The 25,827-nt window shown below is 42.8% G+C and overlaps 1 protein-coding gene across 1 annotated transcript in view; it reads right to left on the minus strand.

Annotated features, from left to right (window-relative positions):
* Positions 1–2,286: 2,286 nt before the first annotated feature.
* Positions 2,287–25,827, minus strand: part of LOC110492858 (SH3 and cysteine-rich domain-containing protein 2-like) — a 42,206-nt gene continuing 18,665 nt past the window's right edge. The window contains exons 2-11 of the mRNA XM_036946571.2: positions 19,789–20,152; positions 19,294–19,388; positions 16,187–16,271; positions 15,794–15,906; positions 15,522–15,591; positions 13,226–13,278; positions 12,178–12,266; positions 11,629–11,680; positions 7,677–7,814; positions 2,287–7,571 (exon numbers count right to left, since the gene is read on the minus strand). Coding sequence (XP_036802466.2) covers positions 7,473–7,571; positions 7,677–7,814; positions 11,629–11,680; positions 12,178–12,266; positions 13,226–13,278; positions 15,522–15,591; positions 15,794–15,906; positions 16,187–16,271; positions 19,294–19,388; positions 19,789–20,152 — 1,158 coding nt within the window. The 3' untranslated portion in view covers positions 2,287–7,472. The remainder of the gene's footprint in view (positions 7,572–7,676; positions 7,815–11,628; positions 11,681–12,177; positions 12,267–13,225; positions 13,279–15,521; positions 15,592–15,793; positions 15,907–16,186; positions 16,272–19,293; positions 19,389–19,788; positions 20,153–25,827) is intronic.

Below are 25,827 nucleotides of genomic sequence, written 5' to 3' on the forward strand. Positions count from 1 at the left end.
AAGGCGGAGCAAACTTCCTGAGCTCTGCCATGTCACCGTAGCCCTTTCCTGACCTAATTGTCCTCTACTAGCCTCATGGGTGGAATATTATCCATATTTATTCAACATTTCATAATTAATAAACATTATATTATTTTTTACGCTGAAAATACGGTGTTTCTGTGTCAAACGGTTTTGGTATATTGGGATGTAAACTCAAAATGGAATACATTTCAACTGCTTTATATACAGTATCTGACATAGCACAGGTGCCTTCTTTTTTTTAAATCCGATAACTGTGTGTGAGGTTTATACTTTTGTTTCTAGTTAGATTTCACACTGTGTGACCCCGATTTAGCCCACTGCAGTAAAAGGTTAATCCTTTTAAATGTAACTACTTGTAATAGAAAATGTAATCTATGTAATCACCAAAAGTAATTATTTATCATGAGATAAAACATGAACTAGTAATGCTGCATGCTCCAAGAAAGGTTAATATCTCACCTTTCTGGTAAAAAAAAGTTATACATTGCTGAGGTGTTGTCACTTTTGAGGACACAAGTTCAAGTACACAGTACAAATGTAAAAAAAATGAAATATTTTATATGATGTATTTCCTATTCAACAAAACTATGAATAAGGCTTGAAATGACATACTTTCTTCTAAATATAAAATAATCAAGTTCTGAAAGGACTACCTATAAGATTTCACCTTCCTTATAACTCTAAGTGCTCTTTCCATGACATGGACTGACCAAGTGAATACAAGTGAAAGCTAGGATCCTTTATTGATGTCACTTGATAAATCCACTTCAATCAGTGTAGATGAAGGGGAGGAGTCAGGAGTCAGAAGGATTTTTAATCGTTGACACATGGATTGTGTACGTGTGCCATTCAGAGGGTGGATGAGCAAGACAAAATATTTAAGTGCCTTTGAATAGGGTGTGGTAGTAGGTGCCAGGCGCACCGGTTTGTGTCAAGAACTGCAACGCTGCTGGGTTTTTCATGCTCAACAGATTTCCGTGTGTATCAAGAATGGTCCACCACCTGAAGGACACCCAGCCAACTTGACGTCACTGTGGGAAGCATTGGAGTAAACATGGGCCAGCATCCCTGTGGAACTCTTTCGACACCTTGTAGAGTCCATGTCCCGACAAATTGAGGCTGTTCTGAGGGCAAAAGGGGCAGTGCAACTCAATATTAGGAAGGTGTTCCTAATGTTTGGTATACTCAGTGTACATATGTGTATATTCAGTGTGCATATTTTCTGAAGGCCTCTCGCTCGACCATCGCTGTGAATGTCTCAAAAAGCTCTAGCTTGGCTTCCTGAACTTGTTCGGAACTCGCCTTTCATCTCATTAATCTTGTCCATCTTTTAGATTACTGGCTATAAATTGATCTCTAAATGTGCTACAGCCACGAAACTACTCTCTCCTGCTGCGTTAAAATGTAAAGATTCCTAGGCATAAAATTATATTAGTGGCTATAACTTAATAAAATGAATAAAATGGTAGGAGGGACATCCCAGCTTCAAGTGGTGTCAGATTTCACATCCTGCTTCACACAAGAAAATTAGGCATATTAGAATCAGGGCTATCGCTCGACGCAAGCCATTTCAATCTACGGTGTCCACAGAACAATTTATGAGCTAAAATGTTGGTACCAGAATCACGCAGGTCCCCTAAACAGGCGGCTTTACATCAAAATGGTTTGAAACTAAAGAGTCCCAGAGGAGTGTCACTGTCACCACACCATTCTGTGGACAATGACTTACACAGCCAGCCATAGGGTTGTCATGCAACCACACAGCTCCAAGACCAAATTTCAAAATGACACCCTATTCCCCCATACAGTAAGTGATTGAAGTGAGCCAGTCCTGACCTGTATGGAGAACCCGGCACCATCATTTTCTTCTTTGCGTGCATCTCTTATCGAATACTGGCTCTAATACAAACCTTTGTACAGACATATTAGTAACAGCCCTTTTTTCATTCCATTTCAAGCACTGCAATATGACCAGCGTTATGTGCTGTATCAAAACATCCAGCTCCCGCCATAAGGAGTGCACTATAGCACAGTATGTACAGTATGTCATTTGAGGTGCAGCCTAAGTGAGCCTCTGTAAACCAGAGGCCTTCATCATCACAAGGTCATAATTTCAGTTTATCTAATCAAATATTGCTGTACTTCCTGACTGCCAACCAATTGGGTCTAAGCTGCAGCTAGAGCCAACAAAGGCAGCTGGGCAGGAGAGTGTGATGGTTTTCCATCTATGGGAGTAAAAATACAAAATAAAACAGGTGTTGATTGATTTGACGGAACTTTATTGACATGTGTACAGGTCACAGTCCAGGTGGCCATGCAGGAAGGGAGACTGTGTGTGCCAATGCCAGGTGGATGGGGAGGGAAATGACCTTGGAGTACTGGTCCAGAGCCAGGCTTGGTTAGTCAGTCTCAAATAAACTGATCCAAGACCAGCCCTTAAAGGCTACTATACCCGTTATGCCTCTAAAACCTTTATTACGCAGCTATTCTTTTAAAGCTACACGCTGTACGATTTCAAGTCACTCCAGTGGACATTTTGACTAATAAAATACACCCCTTGATGAGGAGAATATATATACCATACATATTACTCCATTGTCTTTGCTTTTGTAGTTATATAGGACTTTGTAAACAAATTACTGTATGTATAGCTTTAAATCATGTATGAAAAAGTACTGTTGCTCTCATGAAATGTCGTCCCTTGATCACTATAGAAATACCATATAATTCAAGTGCTATATGCATGTGTAACTGTACTGGAATACATCGTGATGATCCAATGCTTGGCGGACCCACTCCTTGATGGCCAAGAAATCCAAGAGTGTGGCTTAATTGCAATATACACCTTATAGCTGTTAGTAAAGATTGAGACTATACTGAGGGGTAATCAGATGTACAGTGTGACTAGAACGGGCAGAGTGCAAAGTCCTGTGGTTGTGTTGTGCTTTTAAGTCTTGATGCTGATATATTAGGTAGGGAATGAATAACCATTACTGAAAACAGTGAACTCTTTGATAGCCGTATACCACATGGTTAAGGCCATGATAGCTGAATACATACAACAGTTTCCCCATAGTTCTATTTAAATGCAGTACCAGTCAGAAGTTTGGACACACCCACTGATTCAAGGGTTTCTCTTTACTTTTGCTATTTTCTACATTGTAGAATAATAGTGAAGACATCAAAACTATGATATAACACATGTAGTAACCAAAAAAAGTGTTAAACAAATCCAAATATATTTTAGATTCTTCAAAGTAGGCACCCTTTGCCTCGATGACAGCTTTGCACACTATTGGCAATCTCTCAACCAGCTTCATGAGGTAGTCACCTGGAATGCATTTCAATTAACAGGTCTGCCTTCTGAATTGGTCCACCCACACAGACAGCATCGTGAAGAAGGCGCAGCAGCGCCTCTTCAACCTCAGGAGGCTGAAGAAGTTCAGCTTGTCACCAAAGCACTCACAAACTTCTACTGATGCACAATCGAGAGCATCCTGTCGGGCTGTATCACCGCCTGGTACGGCAACTGCTCCGCCCACAACCGTAAGGCTCTCCAGAGGGTAGTGAGGTCTGCACAATGCATCACCGGGGGCAAACTACCTGCCCTCCAGGACACCTACACCACCCGATGTCACAGGAAGGCCATAAAGATCATCAAGGACAACAACCACCCGAGCCACTGCCTGTTCACCCCGCTTTCATCCAGAAGGCAAGGTCAGTACAGGTGCATCAAAGCTGGGACCGAGAGACTGAAAAACAGCTTCTATCTCAAGGCCATCAGACTGTTAAACAGCCACCACTAACATTGAGTGGCTGCTGCCAACACACTGACTCAACTCCAGCCACTTTAATAATGGGAATTGATGTAAAATATATCACTAGCCACTTTAAACAATGCTACTTAATATAATGTTTACATACCCTACATTATTCATCTCATATGTCTACGTATATACTGTACTCTATATCATCTACTGCATCTTTATGTAATACATGTATCACTAGCCACTTTAAACTATGCCACTTTGTTTACATACTCATCTCATATGTATATACTGTACTCGATACCATCTACTGCATCTTGCCTATGCCGTTCTGTACCATCACTCATTCATATATCTTTATGTACATATTCTTTATCCCTTTACACTTGTGTGTTTAAGGTAGTAGTTTTGGAAGTGTTAGGTTAGATTACTCGTTGGTTATTACTGCATTGTCGGAACTAGAAGCACAAGCATTTCGCTACACTCGCATTAACATCTGCTAACCATGTGTATAAGACAAATAAAATTAGATTTGATTTAAAAGTTAATTTGTGGAATTTCTTTCCTTCTTACTACATTTGAGCCAATCAGTTATGTTGTGACAAGGTAGGGGTGGTATACAGAATATAGCCCTATTTGGTAAAATACCAAGTCCATATTATGGCAAGAACAGCTCAAATAAACAAAGAGAAATGACAGTCCATCATTACTTTAAGACATGAAGGTCAGTCAATCCAGAACAGTTTCTTCAAGTGCAGTCGCAAAAAACATCAAGCGCTATGATGAAACTGGCTCTCATGAGGACCTCCTGCTGCAGAGGATACGTTTATTAGATTTACCAGCATCAGAAATTGCAGCCCAAATAAATGCATCACAGAGTTCAAGTAACAGACATCTCAACATCATCACTTCAGGGAAGACTGTGTGACTCAGGCCTTCATGGTCGAATTGCTGCAAAGAAACCACTACTAAAAGACACTAATAACAAGAAGAGACACCAGCAATGGACATTAGACCGGTGGAAAACTGTCCTTTGGTCTGATGAGTCCAAATTTGAGATTTTTGGTTCCAACCACAGTGTCTTTGTGAGACGCACATGTGTGGTTCCCACCGTGAAGTATGGAGGACGAGGTGTGATGGTGTGGGGTGCTTTGCTGGTGACACTGTCAGTGATTTGTTTAGAATTTAAGGCACACTTAACCAGCATGGCTACCACAGTATTCTGCAGCAATACGCCATCACATCTGGTTTGTGCTTAGTGAGACTATCACTTGTTATTCAACTGGACAATGACCAAAAACACCCCTCCAGGCTGTAAAAATGTTGTTTAAATGTTTTTATTTGAATTAATTATTTAACTAGGCAAGTCAGTTAAGAACAAATCCTTATTTACAATGACTGCCTACACCATCGTTGTAAAAGTTATTTGACTATGGGCTATTTGACCAAGAAGGAGAGTGATGCATCAGATGCCATGGCTTCCATAATCACCCGACCTCAACCCAATTGAGATGGTTTGGGATAGATTGGACCGCAAAGAGAAGGAAAAGCAGCCAACAAGTGCTCAGCATATGTGGGAACTCCTTCAAGAATGTTGGAAAACCGTTCCTCATGAAGCTGGTTGAGAGAATGCCAAGAGTGTGCAAAGCTGTTGTCAAGGCAAAGGGTGGCAACTTTGAAGAATCAAAAACCTACAATATATTTAGATTTGTTTAACACTTTTTTGGTTACTACATGATTCCATATGTGTTATTTCATAGTTTTGATGTTTTCACTGTTATTCTACAATGTAGAAAATAGTAAAAATAAAGAAAAACCCTTGAATGAGTAGGTGTGTCCAAACTTTTGACTGGTACTAAGTGGTTATTGCCAAGAAAGCTTCTGACTGCTACAGAGTTAATCCTAGAGTGAATAAATCAGTAAAGGAAGTAATGACATCCACAGGACGTTGTATCCCGTGTTTCGTAGAAATTTCACTCTCAATTCAGTGGGATACACAAAAACAGGCATTTGAGAGTGTTAGAATGGTATGTTTCAACACAAGATACAGACTATTTCTCTGCAGAAGAAAAAAACCCACAACATGGCATTACCAAAAGGGCAGAGGACAGCGCATGTGAAAATAATATGTCGGGTGGTTGCATCCCAACACATTCCATGAGAATAATGAATTACTAACTTACAATAAAATGCTATGAAAATGGCTGACATCCAGAGGCCTGCGGAGGAGCCCATATAGAGGGAGGAATCTGACTTTTAGGTTAAGCTTTGTGTCTGAGTGTCTTATCATGCTACACTGTCTCAGTGCTGTGACCGCTGTGACCTCTGCTGCAGTCACAGAGCTCTAAGCCTTCAGTGATCACAGAGAGGGAGAGAGTGCTAGACAGAGAGCATGTGTGACAGACAGAGAGGTGGGGAAAATAAATAGGGGAAGAGGGACAGAGGTCCCAAATAATCACGCATCGTTGGGAAGGACATCACAGCAGGATTAACATGTGTGTCTGTCTCCCCTCGCTCTCCTGGCTAAACCCTTCTTAATAGTAAAGATCATTGACGATCATGGATTTGATATTATTTAGCGCTTTTCCTGATGCTCGGAGCACTTTAAACCTCATCCAACACCTATAGGCACCCACCTGGATGATACCACGGAAGCCATTTTGCACCAAAAAAAACTGTTAGCCATTTAGCTAAACAAATTGTCAAATGGGATTGAGCAATGTAAAGCAAAGAAGGTGGTTAACAAAGATTAAATGCTAGGACCTGAACCTCCCAATGGTCAGGGAGTGAGTGAAGCATACATCAATAAATTTGACTCAACAGTACACTTTCAATTGCATTGTCCAAGCTACAATCCTCAAATCAAGCATAGGGCCCTTGAGGCTCCCTTCTACCCCCACCACCTACCCACTTTGGTTTGCCCCAATGTGCTAAATAATCTGTGCCACAGGGAATGCGGCTATACCATATCTGGCTGGGAGGACAACCTCAAAGGAAAAGAGCTTTGTCGCAACAAGCTGCTACAATAAAATGCTACAGAACTTGGACTCACAAAAACGTCCAAATTTCACTTTCACATGAAATCCAAAAGGTCACACGACCACACGGCGAATAACTGCCAGTCTTCTCCACCTTGGCTCAAGCAGAAGCTGTGCTTGTGTAGATTGTGAGGTATCCATACATCTTTCAGACAACCACTGCCTGCTACAGTCACGCCGCCCAAGCTCCAGGGCCATTGTTAGCATCAGTATCTTTGTGCAGTGTGTGTGTGTGTGTGTGTGTGTGTGTGTGTGTGTGTGTGTGTGTGTGTGTGTGTGTGTGTGTGTGTGTGTGTGTGTGTGTGTGTGTGTGTGTGTGTGTTTGTGTCTGTGTGCGTGAACAGGTAAAAGAGTGTGAGGGTACACCACAGGTAAAGCAGCTAGCTCAACAGAAGCCCTCCCCCCTCCTTTCTCTCAAAATTATTCCACGACTCCAAGCAAAGCAGTGAAACCAATTCAATCCTGGCCAGTGTCCACCATATTCTCCCTCCCTCTCTATGTTTTCTGGTGTTGGTGGGAGGGTCCATTTCCACATCCAGGGAGTTGGCAGTCAGTGAGGTGTTAGGGAAGCGCTCCTGATAGAGGGTGGTCTTCAGGGCAGAACGAGGGTCGGGACACAGAGAATTCTCTTCTTTGACGGAAGTCATATCTCCAGAAGGTACTTGGAAGGGACTAGACCTCTCTTCTTCCCACTGCTCAGCTTTAGGAAACCGTCCAACTCTTCGTTCTTCCCCACACAGATCTAGTTTGAGAAAAGAAAGGTGTGTGTTTAGTACAGGTGCTTGTGTGTGTGTGTGTGTGTGTGTGTGTGTGTGCGCACGTGTTGTGTGCTTGTGCGTCAGCGTACCTGAGACTCTTTCACAGTCATCTGCCCTCTGTCACGGTCACCATGGAAACCACCCGTGACCTTCCACACACGCTCACCTGGGCGCACTCTCTGTACAAAGTTGGCGGGGAAGAAGCCCAGCTTGTCTTTGCTTTTCCCCTGTGAACACACGGCAGAACATAGTTAAGATAATTAATTACACTATGCTAGTATATTCTCAGGGATGTAGTGATAAAAAGGTGTGTAAACGCCGAATGCCAATAGACAAATGGCAATTCATGTAGATACAGCACTTTTTTATTGTTTGAACAAATGGTGCACGCTTGTGTGCCAACGTGTTTGCGTGTGACTGTGTGAGCTGGGCGATTGCCTTTCCATCTGGGCTCACCTTACATCCATTAGGCCAAACCAAAAGGCAAAGCACATAAAACTTTCATTACATCCTGCTCCGCTTACTGACTTACTAGCTCGGCTAAACCAAAGTTGCCCAAAGACACTGATTTAAGGTCAGTTTTGCTTTTCCCCACCTAATTGTTAAAGGTAGAATTGGGGGAAGTTAAGATGATCCTAGATCTGTGCTTATCTGCAACTTGTACCGAGATAAAGCCACTACTCTCTCTATTGTCTAAGAACACTTCATGGAGATGTACTGTATATTTGTGATGCACCGGTTGACCTCGCATGTTTAGGGTCAGGAAATATTGTGTGGATGAAGGGAGTGTGGGTGGTGGGAGGGTTGAATATAGATTAAACAATCCATTAAAAATCCATAAATGTATAATTCCCGTGCAATTCATATCTATGGGCTACATTGAGGTTTTTCTTATATTATTTTTATCTGCCGTTAGTGCGTAGCCTTTAGGGCCTAAGTGTACAACCTGGACTCAGGTGTACGTTTTGTATGTATTAATTTGTGGATGTCTATCATTTATTTCGTATGATATGTTACGAATTGCAATTCGTACAATAAGTTACGAATTCCAATTTGTTGTGGCTAATGTTAGCTAGGTGGCTAACACTAATGTTAGCTAGGTGGCTAATGTTAGCTAGGCAAGGGGTTAGGGTTAGGGGTTAAGGTTAGGGTTAAATTTAGAAGTTAGGTTAAAGGGTTAAGATTCGGTTTAGGGTAAGGGTAAGGGTTAGCTAATATGCTAAGTAGTTGCAAAGTAGCTAAAAAGTAGTATGTATTTGCAAAGTTGCTAATTAGCTATAATGCTAAAGTTGTCCAAGATAGACGTTTGTGATATGTAACCGACAAACAGCCCTACTTTCATTTTAGCCTTAAGTAACCTTCTGTCTTACCAAATGTAACATATCATACTAATTTGAGTGTCCCGGATACACATTTACTATGTTACGTCTAGTCTATGAGACCAGGCTGAACTGTAGCACACCAAATACATGCCAATTGCCAAACGCTTTTGGGAACTTGAGCAGAAAAAGTTAATGACGATCCACAGAGGCAAAAAGGACAATGCCGGAGTTTAATTCAAGAAGAGAAAAGCTGCAAAATGGGAAGTTACAATTAAATAGAAGGGAGGGCCAGAACAGTAGTCAAATGTTTGGGAAAGATTTTGTAAAGTGGTAAAAGAGGATGTTAGCAGTGTCGGCTATGTTATGTGTGATGATTGCGAGGCGCTATACAAATTCGACAGTCACAAGACGGGGCCTTAAAAATGGCACGTCAAGGGAACTGTACAGTTTAGATGGGTTAAATGGAAAAGTAGCCTAACTGAAATCTGGACACTGACTGTTGGTCTATAACCTCTCACATAACCTAATATAATTTGAACTCCTGCAGAATAAAGCATTTCCTGGAGTAAAAATTATACACCAAATGTACATTTTTACTCAGGAACAGGAGTGGAGAAATATGGATTTCTTTCTTTCAGCATCTTGAGAGAATGAATGCATGGTTAAGGAGTGTCTGTAAAGGTGGGGGTGCTATCTTGGTCACCATCATAAAAAATGATCGTATTCCAACCACATAGAATATATGCATCCAAGCCGAACTGAAATCTTATGAAAAACATGTTGGGTTATTATTTTTTTTAAAACATGGACATTTCTTACAACCGGTCAAACTGATGTGATTTGAAAATGTTGCATGAAAAATCTTCATACACTTAGGTTGTAGTAATTAAAACTCGTTTTTCAACCACTCCACAAATTTCTTGTTAACAAACTATAATTTTGGCAAGTCGGTTAGGACATCTACTTTGTGCATGACACAAGTAATTCTTCCAACAATTGTTTTCACTTATCAAAATTCCAGTGGGTCAGAAGGTGACTGTGCCTTTAAACAGCTTGGAAAATTCCAGAAAATGATGTCATAGCTTTAGAAGCTTCTGATAGGATAATTGACATCATTTGAGTCAATTGGAGGTATACCTGTGGATGTATTTCAAGGCCTACCTTCAAACTCAGTGCCTCTTTGCTTGACATGGGAAAATCAAAAGAAATTAGCCAAGACCTCAGAAAATAAATTGTAGACCTCCACATGTCTGGTTCATCCTTGGGAGCAATTTCCAAATGCCTGAAGATACCACGTTCATCTGTACAAACAATAGTACGCAAGTATAAACACCATGGGACCACGTAGCCATCATACCGCTCAGGAAGGAGACGCGGTCTGTCTCCTAGAGATAAACGTACTTTTGTGCGAAAAGTGCAAATCAATCCCAGAACAACAGCAAAAGACCTTGTGAAGATGCTGGAGGAAACAGGTTCAAAAGTATCTATATCCACAGTAAAATGAGTCCTATATCGACATAACCTGAAAGCCGCTCAGCAAGGAAGAAGCCACTGCTCCAAAACCGCCATAAAAAGCCAGACTACGGTTTGCAACTGCACATGGGGACAAAGATCATACTTTTTGGAGAAATGTTTTCTGGTCTGATGAAAACAAAATAGAACTGTTTGGCCATAATGACGATCGTTATGTTTGGAGGAAAAAGGGGGAGGCTTGCAAGCTGAAGAACACCATCCCAAACGTGAGGAGCACGGGGATGGCAGCATCATGTTGTGAGGGTTCTTTGCTGCAGGAGGGACTGGTGCACTCCACTAAATAGATGGCATCATGAGGGAAAAAAAATATGTGGATATATTGAAGCAACATCTCAAGACATCAGTCAGGATGTTAAAGCTTGGTGGCAAATGGGTCTTCCAAATGGACAATGACCCCCAGCATACTTCCAAAGTTGGGGCAAAATGGCTTAAGGGCAACAAAGTCAAGGAATTGGAGTGGCCATCACAAAGCCCTGACCTCAATCCTATAGAAAATTTGTGGGCAGAACTGAAAAAGCGTGTGCAAGCAAGGAGGCCTACAAACCAGACTCAGTTACACCAGCTCTATCAGAAGGAATGGGCCAAAATTCACCTAACTTATTGTGGGAAGTTTGTGGAAGGCTACCCGAAACATTTGACCCAAGTTAAACAATTTAAAGGCAATGCTACCAAATACTAATTGAGTGTATGTAAACTTCTGACCCACTGGGAATGTGAAAAAAGAAATAAAAGCTGATATAAATCATTCTCTCTACTATTATCCTCTCTACGATACATTTCATATTTTTAAAATAAAGTGGTGATCCTAACTGACCTAAGACAGGGAATTTTTTACTAGGATTAAATGTCAGGAATTGTGGAAAAACTGAGTTTAAATGTGTTGGTGTATGTAAACTTCCGACTTCAACTGTACCTATCCAAATGTGTTGCATTTTTCTAAAGGAAGCAAGGAAGAACGGAAGGAAGGAAGGAAGGAAGGAAGGAATGAATGAAGACCGGAAGGAAGGAAGGAAGGAAGGAAGGAAGGAAGGAAGGAAGAACGGAAGGAAGGAAGGAAGGAAGGAAGGAAGGAAGGAAGGAAGGAAGGAAGGAAGGAAGGAAGGAAGGAAGGAAGGAAGGAAGGAAGGAAGAACGGAAGGATAGAAAAAGTATTCTAACAAAACAAAAACATTTATTTTTCACCCACCTTCCACCAGTCCTCATTGGAGTCATCAGTTACTTGCACTCGATCGCCAGGTCTGAGAGGGAAACAACAGGTACTGATTAAACACACAAACGCACACACACACACACATATACACACACATTCCCGGCTGCCTGTCCTTCTCAGTCTGTGGCTCCAACAGCGTTGCCAGTTACGTCTCAGACCCCCAGTGAGAAGGCAGATGGTCTGAGAGATGTGTTGGCACTGCACACCTGTCCCTCCTCTTTCTCTCACCTGCCCACTGCGACAATACCCCCTCCCCATACACACATACATTTCTCCCTCCATCCATTCTTCATCACTGCCCATTTCTTTACCTCTAACTTGTAACCTTTCATGTGGTAATGCGAAGTCTGACTTTCTGTCTGAAGATGACCGAACACGTGTGCAGGCACACATGCACACGCACGAGCACACGCACACACACACACACACACACACACACACACACACACACACACACACACACACACACACACACACACACACGCACACACACACGCACACAAAAGTACTATGTATTTAACTCACTGTAATTCCAGATCATTCTTCTCCTGAGGGATGAACTTGTACAGAGCCACATAGGTGTGTACAGAGTGGACGTCGATGCGCTTTGGAGTCTGGACACACACGTACACACCAAATGAGTCTAATACACACCGCTTGTATTTCATTTGATCACTTTGGTACTGTTTTCATAAGTATGTGTGTGGTGAATTTTCAAAACTCCTACTACAGATTTCCAAACTGGTAACACTTGTAATGCAGCCGGTCTTGCATTCAAAAACCTTTCATTGTGCATTCATTTTGCTTGTGGACATCTTTCACCATTGATCCAAAATATACATTTACTGTGAAATATAATGAGTAGATTGGTTCACCAAAACATAAAATAATGATATCTTCTCAATTTAGTTATTTTAACAACCAGTTAATCCAATAGCAAAAAATGCAATATGCATGTTTAAAAATTGCCCATTGAACGTAGTATGCTTCAGTACTGTAAATGACAGTACATTACACTGTTTTCACATTAGGCAATACACTTGCACTACACATTCAAATTTACTGAACATAACATTTCTGTCATTTCTGTGTGACCAAAGGTGGGATCATTGTCGACATCGTTCACAACGTGATCAAATGAAAGTAATTAAAGAGACAATGTTTAGCAGGCACTAGTTTGAGTCCAGCCTGTCTTGAGCATTTGGCCATAGGTTCTCATCAAAATCGCAGTAAATATCCTCATTGTTCATGCGCCTGGGGAAATCCAAGCCTGACATACTTCAGGTCTGGTTTGATGTCATTGCATGCCTCATCCATGGCCTGAAGGAGGGGGGGGGGGGTACACTCATTGGGATGGCAATCAATCGTAAATAGCACATATTACACTATTATGGTACTGTATTGGCCTATGCAATTTTAGTAAAACAGGGGTGAACAAAAAGTCACATAGAGGTTGATAGCAGAGTTTGAAAGAGGGATAGACAGAGGGAGGGTTTAAATGTAGAGGTGAAGTGGGATTCAAGGTTGAAAGGAAAGAGGAGACACTTGAGAAAGAGATATGCTGACTACGCACCTTCAGACTGACCCTGTCCTCTGAATCAGCCTCACTTTCAGGAGGATTGAGAGCTAGAGGGAGAGAGAGCAAGAGAGAGGGGGAGATAGAACGAGAGAGAGAGAGAAAGAGAGAAAGAAGATAGATCGAGAGCAGGGAAAAGAGAGAGAGGAGAGAGAGAAAGAGAGTGGGAGCAGAAAGAGAGAGGGAGGGAGAGTGAAAGAGAGAGAGGGAGCATACAGATTGAAAGAGAGTAGAGATACAGAAAGAGAGAAAGAGAGAGAAAGAGGGAGGGGGTCTTGTCACTTTGCAGTATAGCACAAAGACAAGGTCAGTTAGTTAAAGCATACACGGTACTTTATATCATCGGATTTATTGAAGATGGAAAAACACTGGTGAATTCACTACACACACGCACGCATACACAAACACGCACACACATACACACAGGCATATTCTCACACACACGCACACACGCATGAACAGACAGACAGACAGACAGACAGACAGACAGACAGACAGACAGACAGACAGACAGACAGACAGACAGACAGACAGACCACCTAGTTTTGTCAATGGAAGGCCTTCTCTGTGTAATGGATGGGTATAATGATATTCTATAATGAAAGAGATTATTTCAGGAGAGGAGGACAATGGTTGACAGTCCAGGCTTGACTTTTTGCAAGTTCAACCAACTAGTCACGTTGATGCAACGTTACATATATAACATTACATTAATTACATTTAAATGACATGACATTGATAAAGGAGTTTGAAATAATGAGGAAATAGGTTGACTCAACCATTTAAAGCCCAGAGTGTTGGGGGTTTGGAGTGAGGGTGCTTTAGAGTGAAAGGATAGGGAGGGGCAATGTTTCCTCTAAGCAACGCGAGTGCACAGGCGCTGCTTCCCAGGGACTGCCGCGCACGGAAGAAATATCAAGTCGCGCAGAGAAGCACGAAGTGCTAGTTTCCCCCGTGAGTTAACATTAGCAATGTTTGCCTTTACTATGGGAATTGTAATAGAATCAACGCAATATTAACTACTTTCCATTTTAACATACCAAAACAAAACAAATGATGCATGTATTAGTATGCAAAACTAACTATGCAAAATATTTTGCTGTAGGCAGAACACATCGGAATAGGATTCTATTGCCCGTACTCTAAACAGACTGGTGCGCCATAACCAATCAGAGCTGCAGTAGGCCTATATGCAAATGAACCCTTGCCATATATGGATTTGTGCAATTCCCTCTGAACTGGACTGTTTTACACAATGGGTGGTTGTAATTATTATGCGCTTCTTTAGAGATTAATGCGAGAGCAGCATTTAGCCACGTGTGCACATTTGTTCATATTCTTTGCTAGTTTGTGCGTTATTAGCCCAGTAATAGCTAACTTGTAGTTAGCAATGTGGGAGTGATTGCTTCCTACAAGAGTACAAAACGTGTATTTCTAGACCTTTTTGAAAAGCGAGTCATACTAAGTAGCCAATAGGCAGAGGGTAGCATAATTTGTCTGATTCTCTGTAATAATGGTATGGGAATAATAATACATTTTATTTTGTAAAGTGGTTTCTTGCATCAAACAACAAAATAAGTGTTCAGTCACCTCCTCGTCTGAAAGGACAAGTGGATAAACAGGTTAATGTCAAGCCCAGCATGTCTTTTTCAAAAGACTCATGGCCTGCATCAAACACCACACATTGGCTGTTACTGTAGGCTGAATGATAGAAACCCTATTTCCATATTAAAATGTTATGGGATGCCTTTTCTCCATTGTTTTTCATGTTAGGCCACTCTGGTAGGCCTACATTATGATCAAATAGCCACAGTCGTCTACTTAGCCACTGTTAAAACTGTAAATGAAAGCAGGTACAGCCTCAGTGTTCACAGAAAACGGGCGCCGGAAGTTGCACGGATATTTCACAAGGTTCGAGTTTGCACTCAGCAGACCTGAAATTTGCTCAGTGCTGAAAAATATTAGAGGAAACATTGGGGAGGGGTTGGGAATAATAGCAAAGATGGTGGATAAATAAAGATAGTTCACTCTGGCCGTTAACCATTGAAAAAAATTGTAATTTCTAATCTACTTAACGGGGTGGCTCTCCCATAGATACCAATGATGGGTCTGGTCCGCTTAGTTCATTGAATGTATATGAACCAGAAAAAAAAACAGAGAGTGGGATGTCTCACTTCCTCTTCCATCTCTGATAATAGGTTAGAAGTGAGAGGTTTAGAGGTGAGAGGTTGGGGTGAGATGTCAGGTAATAGGTTAGGGGTGAGTAAATTGTGGGGAATTTGATCCAACTCACTCTCAGTCTCTGGGACAATCTCCTCTTCAACGATTGGTTGCGTTTCCAGTCCCTCCCCTACTCTCTCCACCTGAAGAAGACAAGAACAAGGTGCCAAGTCAGAGAGGGAAGAAGACAGCGTGCAAAAGGAAAGAAGCTGGGAAAATACTGATCAGTTTTAACTGTTATTGTTAGCATTTGTATATCAAAACACATAGCTTTTTTAAGTATAGTGAGAAATATTAAAATGGACGATTTGTATCTATGAACTCAAGTGCATGTAAGCAGTGTACCTTATGAATCGGGGACTCAGTGATGCTTCCGAAGCTAGAGCGACTCATCTGTGCCAGCGACGTTCCATAACGCAGAGCCTCATACACAGGGTCAACTCCCCCTTTATCAGACTCTAGAAACACACACACACACACACACACACACACACACACACACACACACACACACACACACACACACACACACACACACACACACACACACACACACACACACACACACACACACACACACACACACACACACACACACACACACACACAGAGAGAGAACAAAACAATGTGTCAGACTAAAGACCAGATCTTGGAATGAACTAAAGGTCTATATGTAGCATCAACACTGATCCCTCAATCAACATGCAGGCGCACACACACACATACACACTCACTCACCTTGCGATGGTGGAGCTTCCTTGACCACCCCTAACATATCGTTAGTCAAGAGAGGGGAGCTGAAGTTCCGTTTAAAGGCCCCCGTCTAGCAGGCGAGAAGGAGAGAAGGAGAGTGGGATGAGAAGAGACAGAGAGGCGATGAATAAGTGTCCCTATTTATTCATTTTGTTGAACCTTTATTTAACAAGGCAATTCAGTTAAGAACAATTTCTTTCCCTATCAGCTGAATGTTATTTAAGCAGCGAAAGGCAGACAAACACAAGTGTCAGAATCTTTCCCACCGTAAACGGATAGTCTTGTGGTTTACAAAGGAAGCTGAAAATGTATGTGTGCGTGTGTGCGTGTGTGAATGTTCGTGCGTGCGTGCATACGTGTATGCAGAGCGGATGCTGACTGTGTATGATATTCCCTCTGCAGTCTGTGGCCCGGGGGTCACTGTAAATTGAACAAGGAGACAGGTGAAACTCGATTCTTAGCCTTCTGCATTTCCAGTGAACTGTACCTGCACTCTCTTATCATGTCTATCCGTACAGCATCGTTCACATCTCACACCCAATGTCAGCTAGACAAGCACAACAAAGCCTCGGCATTGTCGTTTGACAGAAAACCAACATTCGCCACAGTAATTCCCAAGCTGTTGGGCTTAAAATAGTCCACGGACGCGCAAGGCAATGAATCACGGATTCTGATTTAGAAATAGAACCGGAATAGAACTCAAAGGTCGATCTGAGTCATTGAACGCTTTGTGTTTGACAGAGGGAGCAGTGTTGTGTCGTTGTTTTCCCCTGTACGATCCCGCCCCAGGTGCAGCATAGCTCTACTTTCATCTTTGCGGGGCATCATGGCGTAAAATATATCCATATATCAACAGCTGTCATCAGTGGCTGGATGAGAGCTTATACAGAAAGGGGAAGATAAGGTGTCAGGACCACGCTAATGTGATAAGTCACTTTACCCAAGACCCGAAAGACTTGTGTTAGCTTCCGAGGTAATGCCTTGGCTTCAGTTCAGTGGGCTAACACAGTCTTGTGATGAGAACCGATAACCGAAAGCATAACATAGGACCGGGCAGTGTCATCGACAAAATATTGTCAACCATACTCATAAAAGGTGAACCATGAACCGTCACGAGCAACCTCCCCCAAGGCAGGGAGACTCGCATTGGCTCCAAGAGCTAATGCCTTGGTTAAGTTTGGCGCACCGACGCGGTCTTGTGGCGATAACTGGTCGATCATTCTCGCTTCTTCCAAATATAACTTTTTGGAAACATAAATCACAAGTTATTATATGAGCAGAGTATCCTCTCTGCATTTGATTAGATTAGTCTCATTATAACGGATATGTTATAACGGATGCGCCACCTTGAGATTTTGATAAATGAGACGAGAGGTTCCTATTGGCTGTCAAGATGGCCCCAAGGTGCTCAGCAGGGCATGTGGGGAATTGGAGGGGTGACTTTCTACTTTCTCTGGAGTGATCTAAAGTCAATTTAACGCTTATTGCTTCTCTTATTGCTTATCTTGGGGCCCTCCTCGTCCCCGTCCAAATTACAGCTTCACCTCTGATAGGGTAAAACGATGATGAGAAAGAGAGCGAGAGAGAGAGAAAGAAAGAGAGCGAGAAAACAAGCGAACGAGTCGAGAGAGAGAATGAGAAAGAACTAGAGAGAATAGATAACTAAACTAGTTGTGTTTACAAAACTCTTGCTCGTTAATCTTGGCCGACAACCTTTATTTTTGTATTATTTGGGGGTGAAGCTGAGAGGGGTGGAATTACGAACCAAACTTACCTAATCATCCCTTCTCCCCACCCCAATCGTGCCTTTATTATAATTATTGGTGTGGGCTGGGGATTGGGCTAGATTACTAATGCACCTTTGATGATATTCCCACTGGCTGGATTCAATGTGGCTCCAAGATGTCAAACTGATTAAGATTTTTTGGACACTTTTGGACAAACACACAATTGCCCCTCTTTTGACCTCAAACGAGACTGGTGCCCAATCCTGTATTGACACCATCACTCCTAACTCCTAGCCCCCACCTCCTATCTCCTGGGCATTGTGTCGATCAGAGAGGATAGGTGTAAGCAATATGGTGGACATTTTAATCTAGCCTATCTGAAGGCTAGGTGAATTACCAGTCTCACCATATATTTTAAATCCTCACCTTGCTTTTCATAATGCTTGGTCCTTGTATTTTTTAAAATGCATTGTAATTGACTCTACAACAGAAGAACGCTGACATCGTCACTAAATTAAATGAATTAAAAGTTGAAAAATGAATTCAAATTCAAATCCCACTCCACAGGGCCCATATTTAATTTGCATACAAAGTGACACCAAAATTCATTACATACTGATCAGGGGTGGTTGGGGGGCAACACAAGTCTAAACTTATGTATAAGCTACTGTAGCATGTTGCTGCCGTCTCTCCTCCATTATGACTATGCAGCGGACACAACAAGTTTTGCTGCTGGCGGCCATGTCGCGTCCCGCGGGAACTGCGAGCGCCTCAAACACACCGCATTTCACACTGAATTAGTACCAGCGCCTGGTGCAGGGAGATGTTGATTTTTCCGACTGACTTGAGAAAATCGGATCCATGCGAGAAGAGGGTGAGTGGGGGGGTGGGGGGTGGGTGACTGGGGGATGGATGGGGGAGGGGTGACTGGGGGATGGATGGGAGGGGGGGAACAGCGCTATCTGCCTCAGCCCTCGCCTCGGCTTTTGTTCCACATATAGAAATTGAGAGTCATTGCGGATCATTTTATTATGGCTCTCACTCATCCTCTTCTTCTCTTTTTTCTTCAGCTGTTTCTCTTTGTCAGGTTGTCAATTATCTTTCTATTTCTATCCCCTCTGTTCCTTTTTTTTAGCTCCTTTAGTGGAAAAACTTTCATCCTCTTCTAACACGATTGGGACTTTGAGACTACATTCAGCCCCCCGCAAGCCCCCCCCCCCCCAAGAAAATAATAATATTTAGACCGTAATTGTTGAGGATCGGAAAGCAGTAGATATCCAACTCTAGAACAGTCCACTACTTAGGTTGTGATGGTTGAGTGCAAGACAGCTGTGGGGAAATCTGAATCTAGGGCAGTTGACTCACCTTTCCTGTGCAGGGCTGTTGGGACAGCTCAGAGGAGCACCAGAGGTGGGCGCCCAGCTTACAGGCTTTACAGCGCAGACCCTGCTTGGAGTTCCCTGCACAGATGGGAAGCCAGGTTACTACAGTACTGTACTTTCCTTTACTATACTATACTGTACATACCACACACGACAGTAGCCTCAGCTCACACACAATCCATTCATCAATCAATCAACTAGGACTAGGTTATAAAATGTCAAAGTGAGACCCTTTTGATGAGAGATGTTATAGGCAACGTTTGTATGGACAGTGTGATTATCAGCCACATCTACTTCGAACTCATCCTCAATCAAAATCCTAACTTGCCATTTGGCCACAAGAGCTAAAATTTTCGTGGAAACATTGCACTGATCACATGGGATTGCTAGATTGTGTTGGATGTGCATACGGTCTCTCAGTAGTCAGAATAGAATAGCTTTTATGCATTAAGGGAGTACTGGACCTGAATCGACCTACCCTGGATCACGTGTTTGCATTGCTGGCAGCAGGTGGGCCGACGGAAGACGTGCTCCTGAAAACAGTGGGTCTTCACTAGCCGGCCCTGGAGCTGGGCTTTGGAGGTCAGGGAGAGGGAGGGACTGAGGGAGGGCGAGCGGGACGAAAGCGAGGGGTTGGGGCTGAGCGAAGGGGAGAGGGAGGGCGAGCGCTCGCAGGTCAGGGGCGTCTCCCCAAAGGGTGGTGGCGAGGAGGTCAGCGGAGGCTCGTGGATGATCCCAGAGGGCAGGCGGACTTCCCCGTTGCTGGGGCGCTGGAAGAAGTTGTCCACGCTCTTGCTGCGCATCACTGACTTGAAGGACAAGGAGCGCTTTAGTCGCTGCAGCTGTGGAAAGAGAGGGGTGGAGACATTAGGTCAGCATGGATAGACAAGGGCTGGGGAATGACAAAATCACCGACACTGATCGTTCAGAATAGCAGGGTGCACTCATTAAGGGCTGAATCGTAACTTGAGATCCATGTATGCACCTAGCAACTCCAGAATTCAAACACAATTTGACAAAGCACTATAACTTCGTTGTCTCCATGTGATGATAACGAAGGTGGTTCGGTGAACCCCTCTCGGGTAATGAGTAACCTTGCCACAGACCTGAAGAATTGTGTTAACTTCCCAAGCTAATGCATATGAGTTTATAGCGCAGCAGGCTAACGTAGTCTTGTGGCACGAGACCTGGGTTTGACCGCAGCCACTCACATCTACACAAGATCCCTGGTCATGACCTGTGTTCAACCCACTGGATCAAAGATATTCATTCCATCCATCCATTCATTTATTTATTCCTTCATTCAGTGACAATGAAAACAAAACGACCAAAGAATTTGCTAACTGACTCTTAAAAAGAATAAAAATAAATCTAAACGTTATCATTTTAGCAGCAGCTAGCAACAGCTCTTCTGACTTGAATAAGGTGACAGGAGTGAGACAGAGGGAAGCGAGACAGAGACCCTGCAGTACCCTCTGACTGCCCTTGTCCTACAACACCACACTTGCCTTGTTTGGATCAGAATTATAGCAGATCCAGGGAACTCAAGTCAATACCCCTTAAAATTCAGATTTGATTAGTTTATTGACCAGTCTGCTCCTCCGTACTGTGATGTATTGATGCACAACAAGGAACAAACACTGGGTTGATATTTCACTCCTCCGGCCGCCTCACTTTCAGTGGACTTGCCCAGGCATCTTGGCCGCAATATTACGATTCTGCTAATGGCATAAGATTATGGGGTGTGGAAGGCAATGAGGTCCTATGGTATAATAATAAGCCACAGATTCCTACATCAATAGAATGGCCTACGGAATGAGAGAGCACACATGCAGGCACACACACACACACACACGTTTGTTTTACTACCATTGTGCGAACCAAACTATTGACTCCCATTCAAACTCCTGTATTCCCTAACCCCTAATCCTAAATTTAACCCTGAGCCCTTAATTTAACCCTAACCTTAATCCTAACTTTAACCACAAACCCCTGACCCTAACTTCTAACCCATGGTACTCCCACCCTGTTCCTGGAGAGCTACCTTCCTGTAGGTTTTCCCTCCAAACTCAATTGTAACTAGCCTGATTCAGTTTATCAACCAGCTAATTATTAGAAGCGGGTGTGCTCGATTAGAGTTGGAGCGAAAACCTACAGGACGGTAGAGCTCCAAGAGCAGGGTTGGAGAACCCTGTCCTAACCATAACCCTGACCTTAAACCTAATTGTAACGCTAACCCTAAACCTAACCCCTAAGCCTAAAATAACCTTTTCCTTGTGGGTGCCGATGAAATGTCTCCAATTTTCCTTGTTTTTATATTTTTTATATACACTGCTCAAAAAAATAAAGGGAACACTTAAACAACACAATGTAACTCCAAGTCAATCACACTTCTGTGAAATCAAACTGTCCACTTAGGAAGCAACACTGATTGACAATAAATTCCACATGCTGTTGTGCAAATGGAATAGACAACAGGTGGAAATTATAGGCAATTAGCAAGACACCCCAATAAAGGAGTGGTTCTGCAGGTGGTAACCACAGACCACTTCTCAGTTCCTATGCTTCCTGGCTGATGTTTTGGTCACTTTTGAATGCGGTGCTTTCACTCTAGTGGTAGCATGAGAAGGAGTCTACAACCCACACAAGTGACTCAGATAGTGCAGCTCATCCAGGATGGCGTTGTAGGGAGGTCATACAGGCACGTGGAGGCCACACACACTACTGAGCCTCATTTTGACTTGTTTTAAGGACATTACATCAAAGTTGGATCAGCCTGTAGTGTGGTTTTCCACTTTAATTTTGAGTGTGACTCCAAATCCAGACCTCCATGGGTTGATAGGTTTGATTTCCATTGATAATTTTTGTGATTTTTGTTGTCAGCACATTCAAGTATGTAAAGAAAAAAGTATTTAATTCATTCAGATCTAGGATGTGTTATTTTAGTGTTCCCTTTATTTTTTTGAGCAGTGTATATAGTAAAACCAAAAACACATTGAGGTGAAACTGTCGGGCATACCGCTATTCGCTGCCTATCTGACTGGTATGGCCGTTTTTTATGATTTCTTTTCCCGTGGCGCAGTATAGTTGTGTGTTATGTCTACGCCTTACAGCTCGTGTCTGTGGTGTATAGCTTGTTTGTTATATGCTCTTCGGTTTCTTTTGTCTGCAGGTTACAGCTTGTTTTGTTTCTGTTTGCACCTGCACTGCAGTAGCCTAAAGATAAAAAAATGACACAACTGTGTGTATATATCATTATCAAGGCCTTGTATAAGTTGGTGTGCATGCATGTATTCGCGTCACCCTATGTGTGCATCACTGAGTGTTTGTAGCCTTCACATCGTTTCCCTCTGCACCTGCGGAAGCTTCTTGGAGCCTGCGCTCTCTCGGAGAAACGGTCATCAATAACGTTGAGTGGGTTCCTCTTTTCCTCCCTTAAGCCATGGCTCCACTGGCACCAATTATCTTGAGTGATGAAAAGAGCGCTCTCTCTGTTGACCCATTAGCGAGCACCTCTTGCACGTGCTTTTCTACCCCGAGCTGCATCCCAGGCTCATTTTTAATGGGCTTTTATAGGGTTGACTGGTGGTTTATTCAAAATAGTCTAGTTGATTTTTGTCTCGTTCCACCACACTGTTTACGCATTTGACCATGTTTTTGTATTTAATGTATTTCATAATATAAACATTTGAGTAAATGTATAAAAAAAAGTATATTGGAAGCAGGTGCTTCCACACAGGTGAGGTTCCTGAGTTAATTAAGAAAATATTTAAGGCCATTAGTTTGGCTACGATGGCTATGTCCACATAGGATGACCATGCCCGCATCCACAGGGCACGATTAGTCCCCGAAATGGTTTGATGAGCTTGAAAACGATGTATTTCAAAGCTGGAGAGTAAACCCTGTAAGTTTCATCAAATTCTGTAGCGCATCAAATTCATTTCCTGACTTGCGACATAGAATTCTGTTCTGTCATCTACTTTACACAAAGAACCAGCAATTTCAGCCTATTTACAGTGCATTCGCAAAGTATTCAGACCCCTTGACTTTATCCACATTTTGTGACGATACAGCCTTATTCTAAAATGTATTAAATAACATTTTCCTCAATCTAAACACAATACCCGATAATGCCAATGCAAAAATAGGTTTTTAGATTTTTTTGCAAATCTATAAAAATAAAAATAAATCCCTTATTTACATAAGTATACCTACTCTTTGCTATGGGACTCGAAATGGAGATCAGTGTTGGACTAGTTCAAACCCCCGAGCTGACAAGGTACAAATCTGTCGTTCTGCCCCTGAACAAGGCAGTTAACCCACTGTTCCTAGGTCGTCATTGAAAATAAGAATTTGTTCTTAACTGACTTGCCTAGGTAAAAAAAAAAAAAAAAATCTGGAGTTGTTTCTACAACTTGATTGGAGTCCACGTGGTAAATTCAATTGATTGGACATGATTTGGAAAGGCACACACCTGTCTATATAAGCTCCCACAGTTGACAGTGCATGGCAGAACAGGACAACCATCTCTGCAGCACTCCACCAATCCGGCCTTTATGGTAGAGTGGCCAGACGGAAGCCATTCCTCAGCCCGTTTGTGGAGTGCTCGGAGACCATGAGAAACAAGATTCTCTAGACTGATGAAACCAAGATTGAACTCTCGTCTGGAGGAAACCTGGCACCATCCCCACGGTGAAGCATGGTGGGGATGTTTTTCAGCGGCAGGGACTGGAAGACTAGTCAGGATTGAGGGAAAGATGAACGGAGCAAAGTACAGAACGATCCTTGATGAAAACCTGCTCCAGAGCCCTCAGGACCTCAGACTGAGTTGAAGGTTCACCTTCCAACAGGACAACAACCCTAAGCACATAGCCAAGACAACACAGGAGTGGCTTCGAGACAAGTCTCTGAATGTCCTTGAGTGGCCCAGCCAGAGCCCGGACTTGAACCAGATCTCTGGAGAGACCTGAAAATAGCTGTGCAGCGACGCTCCCCACCTGACAGAGCTTCAGAGGATCTGCAGAGAAGAGAGAAACACCCCAAATACAGGTGTGCCAAGCTTGTAGTGTCATACCCAAGAAGACTCGAGGCTGTAATCGCTGCCAAAGGTGCTTTAACAAAGTACTGAGTAAAGGGTCTGAATACTTATGTAAAAGTTATATTTCAGTTCCAATTTTATTTTCCTTCTAAAAACCTGTTTTTGCTTTGTCATTATGGGGTATTGTGTGTAGATTGATGAGTGGGAAAAAACTATTTAATCCAATTTAGAATAAGGCTGTAACATAACAAAATGTGGAAAATGTGAAGGGGTCTGAATACTTTCCGACGTTTAATGGCATGAGTCTTGTCCTGGAGGCAGAACTGAGTAGTTTCCCCTTAGGCCAGCTGCAAAGTCAAAATTGTCTATTATGGAAAAATGTATGGAAACAAAGATTAATTTAAGCTTAGAGTTAGGCATTAGGGTTATCAGTGTCGTTAGGGTTAGGTTTTGGTTTAAAATCTGTTTTTATTACTTTGTGGCTGACCACTCTGCAGAGCTGCCTCCAGAACAAGATTTGTGCGCTAATGTGACTAGAATTATGTTAACAGTTAGCTATTACAGTGAAAAAGTTTAAAAAATACCATGATATTGTTTGAGGAGAGTGCACAACAACAAAACCCTTTTATCACGGCAACTGGTTGGATACATTCACATCGGAAGGTAAATAATGTTCTTATTCAGTAATCTTGCTCTGATTCGTCACATCTTCTCCTGCTCGCCAGAATACTAACCACCGGTCCTGATTCACACCTGGACTTCAATACATTCATCATTTTCTCCCATCTATATGTCACTCTCTTACGTTTTCTCACCAGTTGGTATTATTCTTGTGTACCGGCGTATAGCCACATGGAATTGTCTCGTTTCTGGTTTTGTTGTTTTATTAAAACGTTGCACCTTCACCTGCTTCCCGACTCACAGCTCTGTTATTACCGAATACCAACTCAAACTATGGAAGCAGCAGGAAAGTCGGAAATCTCAGATGGTCGATGAACAAGGGTGTCTTCTACGTCAATACCATGACCAGCTGGCTCAACTGGGGACTTCCATGAAAGAGATTCTCCGCAGTCTGCAGCGTCTCAAACACCCCCGAGAGACGTTGCAGCCAAGCATTTGAGGATACTCTAGAGCCAGTCTACCCAGCGAGCCAGCGAAACAGCCTCACTTCCGGGTATCGGCCTCAGTCCAATGGGCAGGTGAAGAGGATGAACCAGGAGCTGGGGAGGTTCCTGAGGAGTCCCTGTCAAGACCAGCAGCGTGACTGGGCACGATTCCTTTCCTGGGCAGAGTACGCTCAGAACTCCCTACGTCACTCCTCCACTGGGTTGACCTCGTTCCAGTGTGTTTTGGGTTTTCAGCTGGCCCTGGCCCCGTGGACCCCAGTCCAGACCACGGCTCCTGCGGTAGATGAGTGGTTCCGGTATGCGAAGGGGGTGTGAAGTGACGTGCATGTGAGACTCCAGCGCACTGTCCATC

This window comes from Oncorhynchus mykiss, chromosome 16 (genome assembly GCF_057628025.1).
Source record: "Oncorhynchus mykiss isolate SJ-2025 chromosome 16, ASM5762802v1, whole genome shotgun sequence".
Classification (NCBI taxonomy): Eukaryota; Metazoa; Chordata; class Actinopteri; order Salmoniformes; family Salmonidae; genus Oncorhynchus; species Oncorhynchus mykiss.